The sequence below is a fragment of the Haemaphysalis longicornis genome, unplaced genomic scaffold (genome assembly GCF_048455015.1).
Source record: "Haemaphysalis longicornis isolate Haplotype H1 unplaced genomic scaffold, Haemaphysalis longicornis Haplotype H1 scaffold_9, whole genome shotgun sequence".
NCBI classification, from domain to species: domain Eukaryota; kingdom Metazoa; phylum Arthropoda; class Arachnida; order Ixodida; family Ixodidae; genus Haemaphysalis; species Haemaphysalis longicornis.
In genome coordinates this window covers 71740578-71762226 of record NW_027526460.1, presented here as the reverse complement: position 1 = coordinate 71762226, position 21649 = coordinate 71740578, and the positions used below count along the sequence as shown (strand labels likewise).

The 21649-nt window shown below is 43.7% G+C and overlaps 2 protein-coding genes across 4 annotated transcripts in view; one reads left to right on the top strand and one right to left on the bottom strand.

Annotated features, from left to right (window-relative positions):
* LOC144152245 (cytochrome P450 2J2-like) overlaps nt 1-1493 on the top strand; it is a 35512-nt gene extending 34019 nt beyond the window's left edge. For both annotated transcript variants that reach the window (XR_013319117.1, XM_077683479.1), the window contains one exon: nt 1272-1493. Coding sequence is in view for 1 of the 2 variants with exons in the window: in XM_077683479.1 (XP_077539605.1) it covers nt 1272-1470 (199 nt within the window). In the remaining variant the exon portion in view is untranslated. The remainder of the gene's footprint in view (nt 1-1271) is intronic.
* A 3191-nt stretch (nt 1494-4684) lies between these two features.
* Nucleotides 4685-21649, bottom strand: part of LOC144151622 (lipase member K-like) — a 28556-nt gene continuing 11591 nt past the window's right edge. Inside the window, exons 4-9 of one of the 2 annotated variants that reach the window (XM_077682736.1) lie at nt 20492-20642; nt 16932-17027; nt 16023-16178; nt 12113-12184; nt 6441-6509; nt 4687-5156 (exon numbers count right to left, since the gene is read on the bottom strand). In XM_077682736.1, the coding sequence (XP_077538862.1) occupies nt 4911-5156; nt 6441-6509; nt 12113-12184; nt 16023-16178; nt 16932-17027; nt 20492-20642 (790 nt within the window). In that variant the 3' untranslated portion in view covers nt 4687-4910. Of the gene's footprint in view, nt 5157-6440; nt 6510-12112; nt 12185-16022; nt 16179-16931; nt 17028-20491; nt 20643-21649 lie in introns of both variants that reach the window. The other variant, XM_077682737.1, reaches the window with a different exon arrangement.

The window sequence follows — 21649 nt, the reverse complement described above, 5'->3', positions numbered from 1 at the left end:
TACTGCAATGCCTGTTTGTTGGGGAGAGTAGACTACGCGTTTGTACCTTTTAGACTTCTTGACAGCAACTTCGTTGTCGCGTGCGAATAAGTTCGTAGTTTTTTTTGTGAATGCGGAACCTTAAATTTACTGAGTGATTGTGAGAATGACTGCGCACGTAGTCATTCTCAAAACAGACCACGTTGTCGTATTTAACTCAATTATTCAACCTGTTATATTCAGGGTGGAGTGTAGCTCTCCCAAAACAAATAATGGGCACCTAACGCTCGCATTCGCCTTTTGGAATTAGCTGAAGTCGCTATGAAGCAAAGATATACGATCGCGCGGGTTTTCTCGTTTGTTAATGCGCGAATTCATTTATATGTGATAAAAAGTTAGAATAAAGGCAATACATCCTATATTTAACAGTATTGTCGAGCTTTAATCTATATATTTAATTAGATAATTAGTTCGCTCGAGAAAAGCATGACTACTGAAATCTCCTATCGTTGTTGTAATTTGTGGCTAAATGGATAAAAATCGCGCCGGATGTCTCATTGCTATGGTTTTAAGCTTCTTCTTGTAGACAAACGCATCAAGTAATTGTGAAAGCACTCGTGTTGTCGCTGCTTTGGCGTAACATACTACAAAAAGCATTTCTTGAAATGGTCGTTTGTTGTCTTGCGTATTATCTATCCGCGCAATAAGTCAATTCTTCACGGGTAGAGGCCGTGTTTCTCACTCATTCGAGTAGTCAATATTTCCGTACCATTTGAGATTTTATCTAATCTAGCTAAATCGAAATGAAAGAAAACAAAACAAATTAGTAAGTAACTGCACTTTTTATTTATTTATTTCAAATACCTCACAGGCCCGAGGGCATTGAGTGAGAGGGGTTATTGAAAACCCAAATTAGTAGCAAGCAGCCCACGCAAGGCATAACAGATGTTCAAAAGAATTAGAACTTCAATCCACCCAATCTTAAGTAAACCAACTAATCCAGGTAGGCACACTGTCGGAAATTAATGCAATGATGCATCATAGTTCCATACAGACAAATCAAATCAAAGAAGTCATACAAAGCGTGCAGTAGAAGAGAAAAAGTGTGAATTTAACATAGTTTGGGTATACAATGAACATGTGAAGCGCTTAAAGGAAACTGAATACAAGCAAGAAATAGGGCATACATCGAAAAAAATTCAAAACAGGTCAAAACCTTGTGCCTACTGAAAGAAACAAGAAACTACACCGAAAACTGTACTGTTTCCCTGAATTGTTTCCTTCTTCTGCAGGGCTGGAGTTGACTTTGAACACGAGGGCTTCTTTTTCCCAAGTGGGATAAACGTCATGGCCAATATCTGGGCGGTTCACAATGATCCATATGTGTGGTCTCATCCGGAAAAATTTGATCCAGGAAGGTTCATGAACGAAGATGGATCGGCAATCTGCTATATGCCTGAACAGTTAATCACATTTTCCGTTGGTGCGTAGGCTGCTCCGTAAACATTTCAATGGCGGAGGTGTTGTAGGTCGATCCTTTTTGTCCGTCTGCCCACACGAACCAAATATTTGCTGAGATTCGTATCGAGGTCCAAGAAAAACCCCAAGTAAAGCGGCTACAAGTGAGGGTAATGCATAAGCTTGTTTTGTAGAAATATAAATTTTATAGTTCACCCTTGCCATCGTACTTGCTTACTGACGAAGCTAGCCTGCTTCGAAGTATTACTACAATTACTTCCAATGAGCCAGAAATGCGCTTTTACAGCGATATATACATAACAACACCTCGCACGGCGTCAAAGTCGAGTTAGCGGTTAGAAGAATGGCGCTCGTAAAGTTGGGGGTATTTGTCTTAAAGCAAAAAACAAGCTGCCTGGCTGCGGTTGGTGTTTAGAATTTTGGCGCTTCTCCGCCACGCGGTGAAGTCACAAACTTCTTCCAACTAATGAGCAGACGCTGACCGACGCAGAACTCCTTATTTTGTAAGATTGTGAAAAGCCGTGTCTAAGCAATTACTTTCTTGTAATCCCGAAAGCCTTTCTTCGTAGGACCGCCTTCGGATAGTAGAAAATTGAAGAAATTGCATTAATAAGTGCGCAGTTTGTTCTCCAAAAACATTCCCTTCGTTGGACGAGTGGGTCAACAAAGGAGCGACATACTGCTGCCCAAATCCCTACTCGGCTTTTGGGACTGCTCTAGCACTGGCAGTGTAGTCCCCCGCATACACAGACCCTCTTCCTCCATTTTATTCTCTCTCACCAAGGTCATCGGCCGTACTGTTTCCAACGCAGATTACTAAATTTCCTTGTGGGCATGACACCTGGTTTTGTACTAACACGAAGATAATTACGTCGGTGTCCCAGGATTGAGTTTTTGGGATCGTTGGTTTTTCGCACAGCTTTTGAGATCAATATCAGAATTCAAAAACTAATTTTGGTGTTCGTTAGTTTCAATATCGGCTGGTTGAATTATAAACAAACTGGGAAAGTTGCACTTTTCAGGATTAACGGTTGTATTGGGGATAATATAATTGTTTAGTGGCTTTCTTTGGATTCTGATCTTTTGGGGAAGAATTGAGGGAAGCCTGAAGCATGGTAAAACAACGCGGCTAGAGAGAAAACGCAAAGGAAGAAAGACCCGGGTCTTGCGCCAGGCATCAACTGAATTATTTTACCACACACAAAAAAGATATACAGAAAGAGCATATCTGCGAACGTAATCAACTTATGTTTTCGCTGCGATGTCATGTGGTTCTGCTTTTACACATGTATTACAATTGATTTACACTAGAATATGTAAATGCGCACTTTCCACGTGCCCGAGGCAAGTGCGCATTCACATATTCTATTGGTTTTTGTTACAAAGACACAGATGCCGTGCTTACGCAGTTGCCACCTGCATTTACGATGCACCACACTTCAAAGAATTCACGGCTGGCCTGGTCATTAAAAGAGCGCAAAACGTGTTTTTTTGAAAGGTGAAACGGAGTGTGGAACGCATAGGCTGCGCCGGAAACGTTCGGCTAAATGACGCCTCGCAGCCAGTGCTCCAACAGTTGCTAGGTGCTCTCTCGGAGGCTGTCATTCATGCACCTACCTGACTGCCCTACATAACATTTTTCACAGCATAGAGACACTCTGCACACAACACCAAGTTTGCAGCCACGAAACTGTGTGGGGTGCCTATTAGCGCAGAAATTACTATTTTTCTCAACGTTCACAGCAGAGCACATTCGTTGTAGTTTTTCTGGGGTGGAGACCACAGGAGTTTTCCGAGGCTCATTGACAGCACTTACATACAAAGATTTTTAGATAAGTTGATGTTTACGTGGTGGCTAAAAGGTATGTAATGCCAGAAGAAAACCTCTGAGTCAAGCAGGTTAAGGAGACCTTTGTGGAGTGTTCGGAGGGTTTGAAAGTCGCACATTAAGTACCGACTAAAGCTGCACTGCAGTTCCTAGATGTTTGTTTCACATTTAGTGGTGAAAGCGTTCGTTGGATGTGTAGGCCCTGGTCAAAAAGGCAATTTTTGACTATTCTTCAGCTCATTCGAAGATAGTAAAAGGGGTATTCGGGTTAACTGAATTCGCGGTGCTCCCAAGAAGTCCTGCCAGCACAAAGTCGCAGACTGTGGTAAGCACAATGTCACTCGTTTACACTATGATGGGTTCTCTCAGGAAGTAATAGCGCCGGTGGTGGAAAGCCTCGTGCGTGACGTTAAGTCAGGCGCACGACGTAAAGGTCGAGATGAAATTCGCAAAGAAAAGAGGCCTGTGTTCGTCGCTTCCATACACAATATCTCCCACCGCCTTAGAGAGGTGGCTGGGAAATTTGGTGCCGACGTCGTGTATTCCGCCCCGAAGAAACTAGCAGAAATTTGCTATGCTGTGAACAGCCAGAAAAAGAAGCATTCGCTGCGCTAACAGACATGCCACATAGTTTTTTGGTTGCAAACCAGGGGCTCTTGTACAGACTGCCGTTATAGTGTGGAAAATACTTTGTAGGGCAAACAGGTACGTGCATCAATGGCAGGCTACCTGGGTACCATCCAGCTGTTAAAAAGGTCGCTGCTGGGTGCCATTTAGCTCACCATTGCCGCCGCGCCTGTGCTTTGCACGCCGCGTTCCACTTTTTGAAAAAGCACGCTTTGTGCTGTTTTAAATAGCATGCCAGCCGGGAATTGTTTGATGCGTCGTGTATCCTGTACCGTAAATGCGGGTGAGATCTGAGAAACACGGCATCTATGGCTTTGTCAAAAAAAGAAATAGATTATATGAATACTAACTTTCCGCGTGCATAAAAATTGAACCACCTGACAACGTCCGAAAAATTTCCTGATTACTTCGGCAATTTTTGCGTATGCTCTCTTTCTTTATATATTTTTTGTGCGGGTAAAATGATTCAGTTGATGTCCAGCGCTACTTGTGTGACTTTCTTTTTTTGGGTATTGTCGCTAGCCCCGCTGTTTAGCATGTTTTATTGCTCCAACAAACTATCCCACATTCAAGCATTGACAAGTATTAGGAAACACATTGCGGTATAAGAAAAGAGAAGGGTTTCTAAACATTAAACAGACTTTACCCTCTTACTATGCGGCGTTTCGGACTTTCCTGCATGTTTTACAAGAACGGCACGCAGCAGACACCTCAAGTGATCGTTAGAGGTTTATGCCCATAGCCATGGTATTGAACGGCTTTATGAAAGGTGCTTGGACTCCGTTGTGGGTTCTTTACGCTAACCAGATTTGCCGAGGTTCGCTTAGAAGTAGAAAGTGAAATCAGCCTGATTGCATTGTACAGCAACTGTCCTGTAAAAATGATTTGGAAGAAGAATAAAAGTAACATTTTAGAATTATACTTTTTATTGCGCACTTGTTTTTAACGTCACTTATTAATATTTCAGCAAGAGCGATCTGCATGCCGAGGAGCTTCGTCAATAGCGGGCGTACAACTTCATCAGCTGCATCATGTCGTTGTATACCATGTCTACGGCGTGCATTCCTAGGGCGAAGTCGTAGTGTGTGAACTGCGTGTCTGGCACTTGGTAGTTGCGCACCAGATTGGGTAATTCCGACGCCAGCCGCGCCACATCTACCGGGACGGCGTACCAATCGTTGAGGCTGTAGTAAAGCGCGACTGGAGCGAAGACACGAGAGAGGTGGTACTTGGGAGGATGCATCTGGGAAAAAAGGAAAAAAAAATCACTGTATGTGCTAATCCCGCATATGCTTTTTCACTCTGCATGTGCTTTTCACTCTGCTAATCCGTCAACCGTAAATTTTGTGCAGGGCACGTACAAAAGCGTCATTCTGAAAATGTCACAGTGCTGACAGGTGGTTACGAGGCATTGAACTTCTATTTAGATTAGGCTTCCTTGTGTACATAGCCTGCAATTCAAGGAATGATTTTGTGTGATCACCGTCAATGGTATTTTTTGTGCTATCTGTATAACAGTTTATTTAACAGTAACGACAATGGGAAAGGCGACACATTTAAAAAAAGCATGATTTAGGAAAGATCAAAGGAAAGAATGCACTCGCGAAACGTTGCCATAGGAGTGGCTCGAAATATTTGGGAGAGGCATCCATCTTCCAGTGGGCACGAAAAGGTTTTCGATGATGATGATGCTAATTTTGATTTTATTTTCTCTTAAGAGAAAATTTTATTTTCTCTTTATTTTTTGTGCTTTATGGCGTGTTTGATAAAATAGGTAAAAAACTGGCAGCAGTGCTAAGCGTTCGATAGTTTTTTTGTTCTCACCTTTCATTGCGTTTGCTTGAAACAAATATTTTGTAGCATTACAAAAATCCGAGTTCTTTGTTAGGGCCATTTGTGTAGTAACGCAAGTTTTTGGGGTGGTTGCTATAGGTCTTTTTGAGACACTTCGCAAAATTGTTTTAATGCCAAGGATACCTAAGGATAATGCCAAGGATACGGATTTAATGTGTGCTGCAGCTGCTCCTTTTTAATTTTCTCATCTTAGAGTAGAAAAGCATCAGAAACAGTGCGTCGTAAAATACAAAACACGTTTCCGTATGGAACTCGACTCCATAGATGTATCAGTTATCCCCAACAAACAAAGACTACTAGCCCCTGCACCCTATATTTTGCGGTACGGTTGTGAACTCCAGCCCAAATTAGCCTTCTTTCCCAACCCCTTCCTAAGAGCAATGGGAAGGCCAACTGGTAACCTCCCGCCTGGAAGGTCAGTCGAAGGTAGTCTCCCCTGGAAGTAGGTGGCTTCACGTGCGCGCGCAGAACATCCAGAACTGAGGACGTCCTCGGCGCTAATGAACTCCATCTTCCATTTTATACGAAATAAACACCCATTCCTCTTGTTGCTGCCCCGACTTCCCTTTCCACTTTTATGTATTATTATCGCTTTGTATACTTGGATATAAATTGGCAATTTATTTTGTTACCGTTTCTTTTGTAATTACATTTCGACAAAAATGAGTCTCACCGATCCGTACTTGGCCATATTTGTCAGCATCCCGTAGTCATATTTTTGAAAGCAGTTACAGCGAATGAGCTGAAATAAAAAAGCGAGTCGATCAGCGTCATCATCATCATAATCAGCAGCAGCATTTTCAACAGAAAACTTACGTGTGCTGCAGGAAGAAGGACTTCACCTTGTACGGGTATTCCTTACTTTTAGGTATGTCAGAACAGTTCCTTTGGTCTCAAATTGTGGTTTTTCTTCATTCCACCCCATTATGTCTCTCACCATTATGTCTCTTCTAGTATTTTGTCTTAGGACCCATTCTATTTCTATTGCACTGGCCGTTCCCAGGTAGTCAGTTGCCCACATGACCGACCAACCAAATTCGCCCTTTTCCTTATTTCGAGACAGACTGTTTGGAACCCTTACTTGCTTCCGAATCGAAAACGCTCGTTTCCTATCCTTTACTGTCATTTTATCCCTTTATATGACGGTGTAGAACCGAAACCGAAGAGCTATTTTGCGGGAACTGAACCCGAATCCGAACGGTTATTTTGTAGCGTGGGCTACACTGCGCCGAGGTTCAGCGGTTTCGCGTTGCTCCTGGAGAGCCGTACGGGAAATGCGCGAGGAGCAGTGACGTCACACGGCGCACAGAACATTGCTCGCTGGCCGGCGTCTTTCACACACCCCACGCACCCAGCGTCTTCGCCGACCTCTGTTCCGCACGTGGCGGCCCGGTCCACTTGATGATCATGAGAGGGGTGGCGGGGTGTGGAACCGATGGCTCGTGCGTCGCAGCAACACCGGCGTTCGCCTGTGGAACTAGCTTAGCCCTGGGGCAAATGATGACGCTGCGCTGGATCCGCTTGATAAATATACATGTGCCACATAATGCGCATAGCGCGTGTGTGTCATTGAAGCAGCAGTAAGAATGATAATCAAGCTAATCCTAGACAACAAGGAAAGCTATAAATAACCAGTTGAACCTTAGCTCACGCTAAGTATATCCTGGCATAGCCGATCTAAGCCACTGCTTATTTTTCGATCCCGCTGAACCCGAACCGGAACTGAACCGAAAAAGGAAAAAGTGGTTACCGGTTCACGACGAAACAGTTCGACCATCCGTTGTTAATATTGCGCAGTGAATGCCATTCAGGCCTTTTTTCGTTTACGTACCATCAAAATTGTACAAGCTCATGCCTTGTTCCTTCCAGACCACTTAAACACTCGTAACGTTCTCTTTGTGGCAACAGTAGAAAGGAGTCAGCACCAGTGTAGCAATAGTATGTTCCTGCTGGTCGCCCGAGCAGAGTGCAATGCTGACCAAACTAAATGTCATTCTCGGCAGCTTGCAGGCGATATAAAACGACTTTGCCCTTCCCGCGCTGCGACTTCATTCTAGTGTTTAGACTGACTGGAAGAGTGTTCCGCTGCGCCGCGGCGAAGGCCTACACCCGATGTGGGCAAAGATTTTGCATTCCATAATTTGTTTAAAAGGTCCCAGACGTGCCAAGTGCCAATACTTGACAAGTGTGACCGCCGGAGTTGCTCAATGGATCAGCCGTTTACTGCTGACCGCAAGGGGGTTCGACCACCCTTCCCCACGAACGTTTTTCTGAAGTAGATGGAAAGCGACAACGTCCATGAGCCGAGATTTCGGCCCAATTGAAATATCACAAGGTGGTATAAATTCGTCTGCCGACCTGCAACATAAGCAGCGCCTCGGAGCAGAAGTGTAGCGTGGGCCGTCATAAGCAGAGATGTTTTAAAAAATATTTACACGCAAAAAAATGCAAAAAAGGCACATCACGTGGTGTTAAAATAATACGCGAATAATGAGCAAAATCAAATAACCAGAACACCGAAAGGTAAATATTGGTCTGTACTTTTCCTTGTCCGACCTTTCACAACCAAACGCCATCAATGCAAATGAAGAGCGTGCTCTGGTCACTTTTGCAGGATGGCAGAGCGCAGGAGTTCGTTTTTACAGATACCATTAAAAATAAATAGATCAGGTGAAACAGTTAGCGTCCGGGGCGCACGTATTCTTTTTGCAATACACTGCACACCTCGGGTTTGTCTTGGAAGAAAAAAACTCAATAAAGCAGATGACACATGCAGAACGGCGGGCCGCTAACCTCACTGACCCATTCACCCAGCGCTTATCCTTTCTGCTTGCTGTGCTGTTTTGTCTCTTTCAGCTGTGATTTGTTTTCAAATATGTACTTTTAGTGAATGCCCGACACGAAGCTTTACTTCAATTGCTACTCGTTCCGGAGGGGGTGCTCCTGTTGGCGAATTAAAGAGCGTCTGCCCAAAAATGTTCCATCTAATGCTTCGCTCATCACATTACCCTTTAAGTTTGTAATGGGGTAACCTGTTACAAGATTCTGCTATGAACGGATGGAACCATGGCAGGGGGCAGGCGGTATGACGACATAATCATTGTAAAGTACACATCTGGTTTAGCTATGGCAAAATGAATTCCAGTGGTCAGAGAAATAATGCAATGACTGAGCGTTAAGTAAAGCTTACTTATAACAACATTGTGGCTTACACCTTCGAGGAGAATACAGCTAACAAATATTTTTGGTGGCCAAATGATCTAATTCATTGTAGCATTTACGAGGCTGTCATAAGAATTTTCTGTTTTGATACAACGGATAAGAAATGGGCGGTATTTGTATTAAGCCCTGGTATTTAAATGCACCAGTACGTAGGCCCAACTTTAAGGCTTCAAGGTTATCGTGATGGGCGATGGCATAGCGATAAGAGAACGGTTTTATCCAAAAAGGAAATGGTAAAATATATATCCCACCGTCATACCTCTTCGCGGAGGAACAACGCTAGGACAACACAAAGTCTGGGCGAGCAAGTAACTGGTAAATCGTCGCTACGTTATCTGTTTTTCAAATATCTCACCCAGTTGTTTAACATTTTTTTCTTCGGCATGCGGCCGCAGTGGCAAAAGCCGCGAAATGTCCGTGGCGCTTCGGTCATGTCCGTGGCCATTTTCAGTGTTGCCGAGAGAAGAAATTGACAGCTCAACTTTTCAATTAATACCATTTAAAGTTCTGTCATAATCTTTGGTGCGGTTGCACAAGGTAAAAATTGTTTGCATTAGCTTTTTTGTACTTTGGCTTTCACTTTCGCTTTATAAAACGTTTTGAACTGAATTTGTAGCCTTGCTGTGATAACGTCATCTTTTAACCTTCAGTTAGTGTTTGTTCAAGGTAATACGACGTGAGCCTTTCCTTTGCCGCTTATTCCTATATTGGTAAGTTCCCAGGAACGTACGTTTAGGATATTTTTACTACTGACCACGAGTAAGCTGAAGTGAATGTTTGTGTTCGTTTGTAGAACACAGAACTCCTGATGCACTTACATTTTCTGAAAAAAAAGTCACTCACGGCGGAAGCCTTCCAGCTTATACCAAGTTTAACACGAGTTTTATAGAACGTGGTTCCACGGAGAGGGCAAGCGCTTCACATGTACCTATTTACATTTTTCGTATTGAGGTTCAATGACAGCTCGTGTCACGTGATTTTCTCATTTAGAACCGCATTTCAGGTAGGAAACAGACTTGGCATACCTACAATGTATACGTATAGGCTGTTTGGAAAGTTAATGCGGTTTTTCTTGACGAAAACAGCGTTATTAACACTACACAAAAGCACGAACGAAAACACCGATGCGTTCCGTGTCGCCGTTCTTTCCGCCTGTGCCTGTTGTTGGGGCCCTATTCATGCAACTTTAATGCAGTGGCTAAAAGCCCTGAGAACGAACTCACAAACAGGTGCCCACATAAAACAACCGCAGTTGATCCGAGAGCAAACGAAACTGTTTAAGCAAAAACCGAAAACTGCGACCAGAACCCCACGTTTAGTAAGAAAGGTGTTTAAGACGGTCTCCGGTTGTATACTCTTCGGTTTCAATCAATAGGGTGATTTTAAATACCTTTTTTCTGTGGAATAGAAAACATGAAATTTGTGTTGGCTGTGTACAGGAATTTGGCTGATTAGGGGATGATGACAACCGTTCGAGAGAGTTCTCTCTCTCTTGGCTGATTAATCTTAGTCAACGCATTGTCTTTGTGATGACTGAAAGTTACTAAGAATGGGGCCTCAGCCCTAGAGCTACGTATATTTCTACGGGTGTATTGCATTGATGGTTTATTTCTGCGTAAAGTTGTTGCTTGCAGGATACCTAGTTGTTCCAGAAATAACCTGACTAACGACAAATGCAAGAGCCATAACATGTCTGAAAACGCATTCTTGGACAAAAATGCGTTTAATGTGACTCCGGGTACCTATGTTGCAACATACGATTTGTACAATTCTTTGATTCTATCGGGGCCTTCAAAACATTGTCCCTGTGATCAATGTGTATTGGTAAATGAACACTGCATGTCCTCCTGTGAAAAATATTGATAAGCCTGTGCGTCAAGTAATAGCACTCTGGTGTCTTCTTACCGATAAGAATAACAAAAAAATTCCCCGCATTTCCCCGAGGGGAAGAATGTGAAAGTGCGAATGCAGGAGTTGAATTTGCGCGTTTCGGTAATGTTCGCGAAAGAGAGATCACACACACACACACAACTACAAAGAAAGAAAGATGCATTTATTCACAGACACCTATTTGTGTTGTCGTTGTACTTGATTGCTAGAGCGGATCTCAGCTTTGAAATTTCGTGTCAGTACTCCTTTAAGCGGGTGCATTAGCCCTTCTCACGCCCGATTCCTGGCCAATCCCCCACGTGGGTATGTGCCATGCACAGACACCTATTTGTGTTGTCGTTGTACTTGATTGCTTGAGCGGATCTCAGCTTTGAAATTTCGTGTCAGTCCTCCTTTAAGCGGGCGCATTAGCCCTTATCACGCCCGATTCCTGGCCAATCCCCCACGTGGGTATGTGCCATGTCAGCGGCCAGGCAGCGCGCGCCCGTCTCCCCCCGTTGCCAAGGAAGACGAGGAGATTCCTGGCCAATCTCCCACGTGGGTATATGCCATCTCCCCCCGTTGCCAAGGAATACGAGGAGCGCGCGCACCCGCAGCTGTTGCTATGTGGACGGACGGCGGTCAACGGAATTCAGGGTCGCTTATAAAGTGCATTCGCACTTAAAAAGCCTAACCTTCAACACCGGCGTGGGCATTCATAATTTTTTTTTCAGTTTAGATATAAAGGTTTAAAATGTACTCAAGGACATATCCCTTGCGATGAATACGCTAGGGCGACGACACATAATAAATATTGTCCTCTCTTTCGGCTGTACAGAACATAAGTTCTGTACAGCCGAACTGATGAGTTCGAACAAGTTTAAATTTTAAATGGTGAAATTGGCGCATTAAAACTAACCTGCCAAAATCGTACACAGGCGCAAATAATGCTAGAAAGAAAAAAAATTCAGGGATGGGACTAGCATTAGGGGCCACAAGTCTTGTTGAGACGGCCAAAAATACCTTGCACAAGTAGGAAACTGATTTTCGAAAATGCCTCATCAAGACCAGTGAACTTGTGAGAAGGGTTGTATTTATAACTTACCACAAATGGTTCGCAGTATAAAAACTGAGAGCTCTTTCGGTGTTTTCATATATGTTGGTGTACTTTGAAATCCAGCTACTTCGTTATGCATATATGCTTAGAGTACTGTACAGGGAACCAGCGTTAATTAACAGGGTGGCAGAACTTACCTGAGCGAAATGGTCGACGTTTGTTGCCGACGTTCCTGAAGGGCTATGACTTAAGTAAACTGCAAGGCGGCTCTGCAATCAAACGTATAGTATGCGTGATAAACGACCCAAAAACAGACAATAGAAAACATGCGAATAAATTTCGGATATGGTAAGAAAAACAGGCCCTAAGAAAACAAGTAGGTATTCTTGAGGGAAGCCAGAGCGAACAAGGAGCGATATTAAAATTACCTTTAAAATATTGCTATTAGAATGCCATGTTTGTATCCAGCGTTTTTACGCGCGTTATTTTTGAAGTACACAATTAGCCTTATTTTTGTGAAATGTGTTCACAGTATGCAGGGACTGGTACTGTTGTCTAGAGAACAACCGGTGCGCACCTTGACGCATAAGAAAGAGAGAAGGAGAGAGAGGCTTTATTTAGAGTTGAAGGAAGCATCATTTTTGTGGTCGGGGTCTTCAGTCCATGAATATATTGGCACGGCCGCTTGTCGTCGCCTTTTGCGCTAGCAAAAGCTGCGTTTCAGGACAGGAGCTGGCCAGCGCATTCTCCCACTGATCGAGTGAGGATTGGGAATTGAGGGGAAGATCTGGGTTCATTTGACATTCCCAGATCATATGGTAGAGTGTGGCTGGGGCTTAGCAGTGAGCACATAGGTAATCATAAAGACTAGGATGGATGGCGTGTAGCGGCGTTGGGTGTGGGTAGGTATTCGCCTGTAGTGGTCTCACGATGACTTCCTGCTCTTGCGTTGCCTGATCAGGGACTGGTGGGTGCAGTTTCTCGCTAGTAGGTAATGTTGGATAATGCCACCGTTTGAGAGGAGGGGCTGTCAGGTTCGCTCCGACTCTTCTTGCGGTGCCCGGTAGGTGAATTCTCGGGTCAAGGCGTGTGCCTTCTGTTTCCCGCGAAAAGGAGAGTGGGCCGGTGTCCACATGATCTTGACGTGCTTCTGTGGGGCTCACCGGAGAAGAACCCGAAGCGCTTGTCTCGAAATCCTACCTGCTTGGTATGCTCGGCGGGCGGCTTGACTGTCCGTACAAATTACTTTGGCCTTTGGGAGAGGGCAAGGACGATAGCAAATGAACTCCGAAACATACGCTCAACCGTTATCGGGAGGGATCGAATAGCAGCAATCAACAGAAAGAAGATGCATGATGTCGGCATTCGACCATCTCCGCAGTGGTAGAGTGCGGAAGAGGTGCAGATGGCTTGATACTCAGTTATATGTGTTTATGCTGTGCACGCCACCGTGATTAGCGATGGGGCGAGAGAAGGAAGCGTTGCGGCTCCGGTAGGAGAGGGAGCCGTTAGACGCTGAAAATAAACCGCTTGAGGCACATATGGGAGCCGCTACAAGCAAGAACCCTTTCGGTGTGCTCAGGACGCAAAGTAACTGTAGGATGTTTGTTTGCGCAGCTTAGAGAAATCTATATCAAATCTGCCGTTTTTTTCTGAAGCGGAGTTTCACTCTACATCATCCTCGCGGCGCGTCTTCACCACAATGCTCAAGAATGACCAAGAAAGTGTCCTAATACGTGAATTCGACCAATCACGCGTCGGGCCAACTAATTGAAATAAATAAAAAAAAAATCTGTGGAGATACAATGCGCAATGCAAAACGCCATTCCCGCCATGCGTGTTGTCGCTGCGCATGTGCCCTCTTTTAGTCAAATCATATGTTCCGATTTGTCATTCGCCGAATTTGCACACTTTCTCCATTCAAATATTCATTGTGAATCCCTGTGCTGAAGATGACCTACGCGGACTGCTTAGCGTAGTGTGTGGCTAGGATCCGGAATTTTATGGCGTCCCGCAAGCGTGGAAAAACGCAATGTGAGACATGTCGATTACAAAAACCGAGCTTCTTTCCGAAGGAAACACATATCGCCACTAGGCTTAGTGCGGAATCTCGCCCCTAAAAAGTGCTAGTGAAAGATCCGATTGATAGTCAAAAGGCCAATAAGTGGAAAGGCATGTCGCCGTTCGCGTCGGAGCTATGTGTGTATGTAAATGTATGACGTATGTGCGCCTGATGAGGCAAAAGTTACGCGCAACAACAACAACAAAAATAACAACAAAACAACAAGAAAAGCGAACACGTACGTCTAACCAATCGAATATGCATTTGGAATGCATTAGTAATGAATAAACGGAAGCATTTTCAAGGCCAGTAGAGTACATTGCAAGGTACATGGCTGTAAGCACCGATACTAGAGTACATGCGAGATCAGTATAGCTCATTCGAAGATCAGTAGAATGCATGCCAAGTATTTTGGGATAAACACCGGACGTGTCGCAAAATTTACTAAACATTTCAAGAAGCTTTACGCCATTGAAAAGAAATATTCTATTGTTTAACCTAGGCTTTATACTCACGCTTCCGTGGTCAGGGATTCCAAAGCTAAGGTTCGTTGAAATAAATGGTAGGTACTACACTATGCTTCGGTGTGCCATACAGACATGCCTAATGGTTGTGACATCAGCTTTGTAAACTTAAAGCGTTCTTGAAGGTACACGTTTTAAGGTCGGCGCAGCCTCTTCAATTGGTAGTTGTTAAAGCTGACTGCCTTGCCGAAGTAGCGACTGATCAGCATTTGTACTTTTAGAATTCGCTGAGTCTGCTTTGAACAACGGAATACACAAAAAATAGTGGACATATATATTTCAATAGTAATTTTTTTACAAAGAATTATCGAATAAAATGCGGGGATGCTGCTGTTGTCTCAACTTGTGATATGTTTGCGTCAGCGATGTGGCAGAATTTGCGCGCTTTGGCAGAATTCGCGCGCCAGCGTGAGATTATTGGTAGGTGTGTACTTTGGGCGCTTGTTTTAAGTCTTTAGGGGCTCGGGTTGTCGTCGTAACTCGCTCGGTAGACCCAAGTGGAGCCCTATGGTGTTGCGTCGTAGCGGCTGTGGTTGCGGTGTCCCAGAGAGGCTTCGAAAGCCAAGCGGTTTATATAGTCATAAGCGTTCGAAATTCGTGAACACCTGGCGCTTGTCATACATCTCCCCGTCGTTTATCGCAAAGAAAACTGAAAAAAATATTTCAGGCAAAATATACGTAATTAACAGACAGTGCCCGCTTTCATTTTTGTTAGGAACACTCGTTTGGTTGGTTTTTATCTTAGTAAGCTAATAAAAGTGGCAGTGCAACGCTGGCACGTTCTGGAGAAAAAGCAAGCACAAAAAGAACACAACTCCCGCTTGCGCAGTTTCAGGCAGGGTGTGCGCGAGCCCTGGGAAGGCGGGAAATTTGGAAGGCATTGGACAAACCTCCTTTGAATTCATCAGGAGAGGAATGAGACGGGGCGACGAAGAGCGTGATGGGTGGTAATAGTGAGCGGATAACGACGCCCCAGTTCATTCTGTCGAATAACTGCTCTGTACTTACGACAGCTTTCAGATCGAGTGGAACGGCTTTAATTTTTTACGTTGCTTGAGCCAATAGAGGCTCAATCTTTTTGTTCACGCTTCGTACTTTTTTGAAGTGTGTTTCCTTCATCTTTTAATTGTTTTGTAATAACAACAATGTTTAACAATGTTAAATTTTGTGACGCCGTTATACCCACACCATAACATCACAATACCTAATGGGTGTATATTCCTCTCAATTTAGTGGTTTAAGTCAAATGAACGATCATTTTCTCCTAATAAAAATATCGGCAGTTTGCAATGTTTTTTTAATTTGTTCAGAAACTAAATCTCTGAGTCTTCCGAGTACAGTTAGTCAAACTTTAACGGCATGCGGGGCAGTTTCGGGGGTGTGAATGGTTGAAGCAATACTTTAGAGCTTCTGTGTGTATTTATGCAATGGTAATCATGAAGTCCAGCTTCTCGGACCTGTTATCTTCGATCTTATAAAACAGACAAAAGTAGTTTTCGGAAACATCTAAATCAAACTTACTACGTTTAACTCGCTCCAGTTGACTCCATTAGCCAGCTGCATGAAAGTGACACATATGCCGACTGTAGCCTCGTCGCCGCACAGCGCACTAAAAAAAAGCTTGTTCAGGATAGTGTTTACTAAGAAGGCTCCATTGAAAAACCACTGGACGAGGGCCTGCAAGAAGACAGCAGTATTTACGGAAAGCTCCAGCAGGTACTTCAAGTTTTATTGGAAGTTACGAGTAAACAGTTAACAATACTAGCATTACTATCCTGAGTCGCGGTAATTGGTATCGGCTTTTCTGTATGCCCAGGACCATAATTTTTGGAGCAAAACTTTAGCAAACGCCGGGCCGCCTATGTTTGAATAGCAGTATCAGACATTTCAAGAAACACTAAATTGCTGTGTACAGGTTTTTTTAGGCGTCGGCAAACTTTCGAGGTGGAGGGCCGAGGGGCATGCAGCCGACACGGCAAGGGCCGGGCGTCCATTTGGGATTTTGGCTAAGTGTGAAGATGGGGGGAGGGGCAAGCCCGCAGGAAGCGATCTTGCTTTGTTCCTATCTAACGCCATTTGAGGTTAGAATTACCGTGTCAGCGTTCAGCAAGAAAGGGGGTGACAAGGGGAGGGGAGTTATGTTGTGTTGGAAGCCTCCGAATACTTCCCTGCGGGCTACATGCGCCCCGTTGCAGGTTGCCGACCCGTGGTCTATACTATGCAGCAAAATCTCCACACGTCCCTTAAACCATTAAAATGGCATGTTCCGTATTCAAGCAGCAACTCCACAAGTTGGTGTTTCTAGAACAACTGACACTCCATTATATCAATTATATCCGTTATATGTGCAATTTGAAATCACGAAACAGTATTAAATTGTGTAAATTTCGTTCAGGTAGACAAGGGTTATTTTCGATGCGAACTACTCACCTTTATTATTTCTGCAAATGGCAGTCCCAACCGACAAAGCGGGGCTGTGAGATGTCCAATATAAGCAATAGGACCCATAGCCATAAACAGTATTATCTGCAGAGAGTAGGTGCCACATTTTCAGTCATACACATGGCCCAATTTTATTGTTTGGGACGTGAATAAAAAGGTGCAGTTAGTATTTATATTTTTTGGGGTGTAAAAGTTACAGCCCAGAAAATGGTAAAATATGCAATGACGAGAGAGCACACTAAGTACCATGGCACTGTAACACGTGCTGCGGCGTCCTCAAGGAAAACGCAATCATTATCAAGTATAAATTTTGTGCGCCAAGCTGACGACTGGGCTATTATGTGCCGTTTGGAGGAGGTCTAATAAATTCTGTAAACCCCGGCGGCGATGTTAAGCATCGGATAAAATACCCTTACTCAACTTACCTAACATTTTTTTTTATTTATTCATCACTGTTTCTCGTCAACACTCCCCATGTAAAAATGCCCATTTGGTGCCTATATTCTGTTGCTTTGACTGTTCAACTTGCTGTTCCTAGTTACATTATATACTTGTGATTTTCGTTAATTTTCTATCTCTGCCTAGAGTGTTCGGCCATTAAACCCGTTTCAAACCGCCATTTTTGTCTTCTTCGGCAAGCGTAACAATTGGGCACACTTTGGCAGCTTTCAAATGATTTGCATCAGCATATAGGGAATGCATGCTCGTAAGTTCGGGCTCAGGGTTCAAGAAATGGTAAAATAGTAAAAAAATTAGCGTATGAACCAGGCCTTGGTATAGCCGTACAAACGGAAACAATGAATCAATGCAAAGCCAAGAGGAGGCGAATTGACAAAGGTATTTGGAGTTCATGGGGTTTTAAATTACTTCGCACAGTATACGACATCATAAATGCCACTCCGCGCTATTCAATGTCGGCACCACTACTACGAAAAGGCAAATGATTTTAATCTTATATGTCTGCTTTCTTCTCATTCCCTAGCATGCCTTTGGGCCATATTTATAATTTAGCACTGAACTTCGCCGGAATATTTCTGTTCCAACAAAACGTTTTCATATTGGCTTTAACCCTGAAACTAACGCAAAAATATATTCTGGGCACAGAGTTCAGCCGTCTTATTTGCATGTTTTTCAAGAGGCGGAGTCGCTCATTCAGAGCCGTGGCAAGCGTCCTGGCAGATATCTTTGTACAAATAATGGCAAATGCGGATGACTACTTTTAACAGCGAAGCTGTTGAACAAATCATTTGTGCATGGTGTCCGCAGCTAAAAATACCAGGAAAAGGCCGAGTGGTCACGCACACGTTCCTCGAGCGCACGTTCGTCAAGCTAAGCATACCCACTTAATGATATTTCGCAACATTGCCGACAAAAAAATGCGGGTGTTCGCCGTATCGTGGCGACACTTGCTCGGAAGGAGAACGACACGTGTCGTCGTTCTCCTTCCCGTGTCGTCGCGCACATGCGCTCTGTGCCGTACAAGAGCCGCGATTTGAATGTCGAAGCTGCTGTCGGGGATCATTGACTCCACATGTCCCGACCGCGGATGGTTCGCACGGCTCAGCAAGAGGCCGGCGCTTCGACAGGCTCGGAGTGCAAAGCATCCGCTGGAGATGAGAATTCGCGCTTGCAGAGTGGCGTACAAATACGTTGACAAAAACGACGAGTTCGCTCTGGCCTCGCTCAACATGAGCTCATTGAAATGCCATGACGCCGACGTCAACCACGACACTACGACGGTAGTAATGCGAACTTTGTGTCCGAAAATGATGGACTACAACCGCGTCACCACTCTAGTATTGCGCGGGAGCGCAAACTTCCCTGATTTTTTTACCCGCAGCCAACACAGCATCAATGCCACTAGGTCCACCAACAATTTATACACCATTAAGGAAACGAAGCCGAGAAACTCACAAGGGCTTACATTTGCTGTCTTACAGATGTGTTGTTTACGCATGCGGGTGTTTGTAAAAAATTATAACACATCCTGAGCGGCCGCGAAGGAAATCTCAATGAAATAATGTGGTTAAAAATTTGTTCAATACCACAGCCTGCAGCATTAAGACCCACACTGTTTTTGTACCTCGTCGTCGCTACAATTGGTCATAGTACACTGATACAGCGCGATGGCGAACAGCGAGAAGAAAGACGACGGAAAATGCCTCTTTTGTCCCCTCTTGTGTCTCAGTTCGCCTTCGCACAACAAAGCATTGTGCGTTGAAATGGCTAGGGGGGAGCAAGACCCCTGAACTGAGGAAAGTTGATATGTAGTAGCCTTCACATTAGACTTAGTAAATACATTTTACTGTCGGAAACCTTTTTGTCGTCGATGCTGCTAAAGTGTACTGCACTTCTTAAAGCATTTTGACAACAATAAACTTGGCATTGTGGGAAATAGCAGAAGCACGGCATTGCACAGGAAGCTCTTCATCGAACTCTTGGAAAAAACGATGTGTTATGGTAAGCGTAGCAAGAAGTATACACCTTATTTTGCTGGTCGTCCTTCACAAAGCCAGCTTTTCTTGCCTCAGAATATCGAACAAGTGCCTCTGAATATTATTCTGTGGTAATAAAACTTAAAGTGTCCGTGAAGACCGTTCTCTGTCCTGGAACAAGGGCTAGGACAGCATGTTAAATATAATAGGTTTTTTTAAACATCGTGGAGTTACCGTACACTTTGAAGATTTAACCATACAGACATGTTTTTTTCCTTCTATTGGTCAGCCGCCTACGTTCAGAAAATCTGGTAACAATATCAATAAACCATTTCACTTTTTCTTCGTGTCCCACCGTACCTTTAAACAGGGCGAAAAGCGTAAAGTGTCAGAATAACTCCATTAAAGTTACTTTATTTTGTGCGCTTAGAGGCCTCCTCAGAACAGTGAGGATCAATGACTTACTACACATTTTTTCTTCAGAGAATGCACCACGCACGTTAGGCATGGCTGCAGAATTTGTTTTCAAAAGGGTAGTTCTGAGCCCTAATGGAGCACCTGTATGCATTCAGGCATTGAAGGGCTACGAAAGAAGTTTGACCCTCTTGTTTCGTTAAGTGGCCCGTAAACTTGTCCTTAATGCATTGCTGTGTTTTGCATCTACCTTAAAAGATGTCGCGAAAAATTTTAATTGAACGCTCGTCCTCGTCATTTCTATCGTGTGACGTCTACGGCGCACTAAAATAATTGGTAGGGACAAGGTGATGCATACCTTTGTAGTGTATTACATTTTGCATCTCAACAACGGGATTTAGCAGCCATTGTACATCATTGATTGTGCAATGGCTGTACAGCTCGCATTGTAATATGTAATTAACCGATTGCATTGTTTGTTCTTCATTAAAACTTAGAAAATAACACTCTGTTCATTGTTAATATGTACACCGAAGAAGATGTTATAAGACAACTTTACTAAATTATGGCATAAATATATTTTTTGTGGGGTCTTTCTATTGCGAAATTTAGGCCTTCAGCTGTTCTTTTCATTGCGTATGCCCTAAACACGTAGGCTCTTTTGTTATTTTGAATTGATAAGCCATAAGGTAGTTTCACCTTTTTGTTGTACTGTGGCTTCTCCGAAAGCAGCATAAATAAAGCTTGAGTTCCTTGGGAAAATCCAATGTAGTATAGTGCCGTTTGATCCGTGACGCTAAGCACTGTGTCCAACATGGCCGCTGTATCGAACTCCGCCAGTTCATCTGCGCTGCAAATCACGTGAAAAATGAATACAGTGATATCCTGAGGCGTCAAAGTTTCATCGCGTGTTAAAATTCTCACGTGATCTTAACCCCTAGGCCTCCAGCACAGCGGAACCCGTGGCACAGCTGTTGCTTCAGTGCTTTAGGCACATAAAATTTGAATTTTGAATTTTAGGAACAACCACACTGATGAACAGCTTATTCGAAAGTGCGCAGTTCATTGGTTTATTAAATAAGTTCGAATTTTTTGGAAAAATTTTAAAAGGTCTAAAGGTGTGTCAAGGAGTATAATTCATTTCCAAGATGAAGACGTTACCTCCGCAGGCACGTTACATGCTCTGGTTATATGGAAGTACTCATTACTGGCATAAATGGTCATACTCAAAACTGGCAAATTTGAACATTCTCGGGCCGCGAAAACCTAAATGGTCGTGATTTCCGCCCACCCGCATCAATAGTACACTTGGTTTCATAAGGTTTTATATATAATATTCCTTCAAATGAGCTATATCACCTTTGATGGCAGCACTCCCCCCCTCAAGTATGACGTCATATGATTTGCAAGTTACGAAACAAGGGGAGTTTTATGAACGCTGCGAAATGTATCTCAGGGTAGATCAGTGCCTAAGCCCTCCGGCTGCTAAGTACGAGACCTGGATTATATCACCGCCGCTATATGGCTCTATTCATAATGGAGGCCAAAGCATGTGCCTCCGTGGAGATTTTGCGGCCCAGTGCAGATGACCACCTGGTGTATGTTATCCCAAGTCGTCAACTACGACGCGAATCATTTGCCTATTTTTAACTTGAAAGCTTTAATGCTTACATTTCTTCTCAAGATTGTACTCCCAGCAGTCAAAAGTTGGGCCTTATAGAAATCACCTCATTGTACAACCTGATAAAAGTTATTTAACGACATCGTAAAGATCAAACGGTGTAGAGACATCTGCTACATATTTTCTCGTAGATACAATTGCTCATGAGCACAAGCGAAATTGTTCGCAAAAAATAT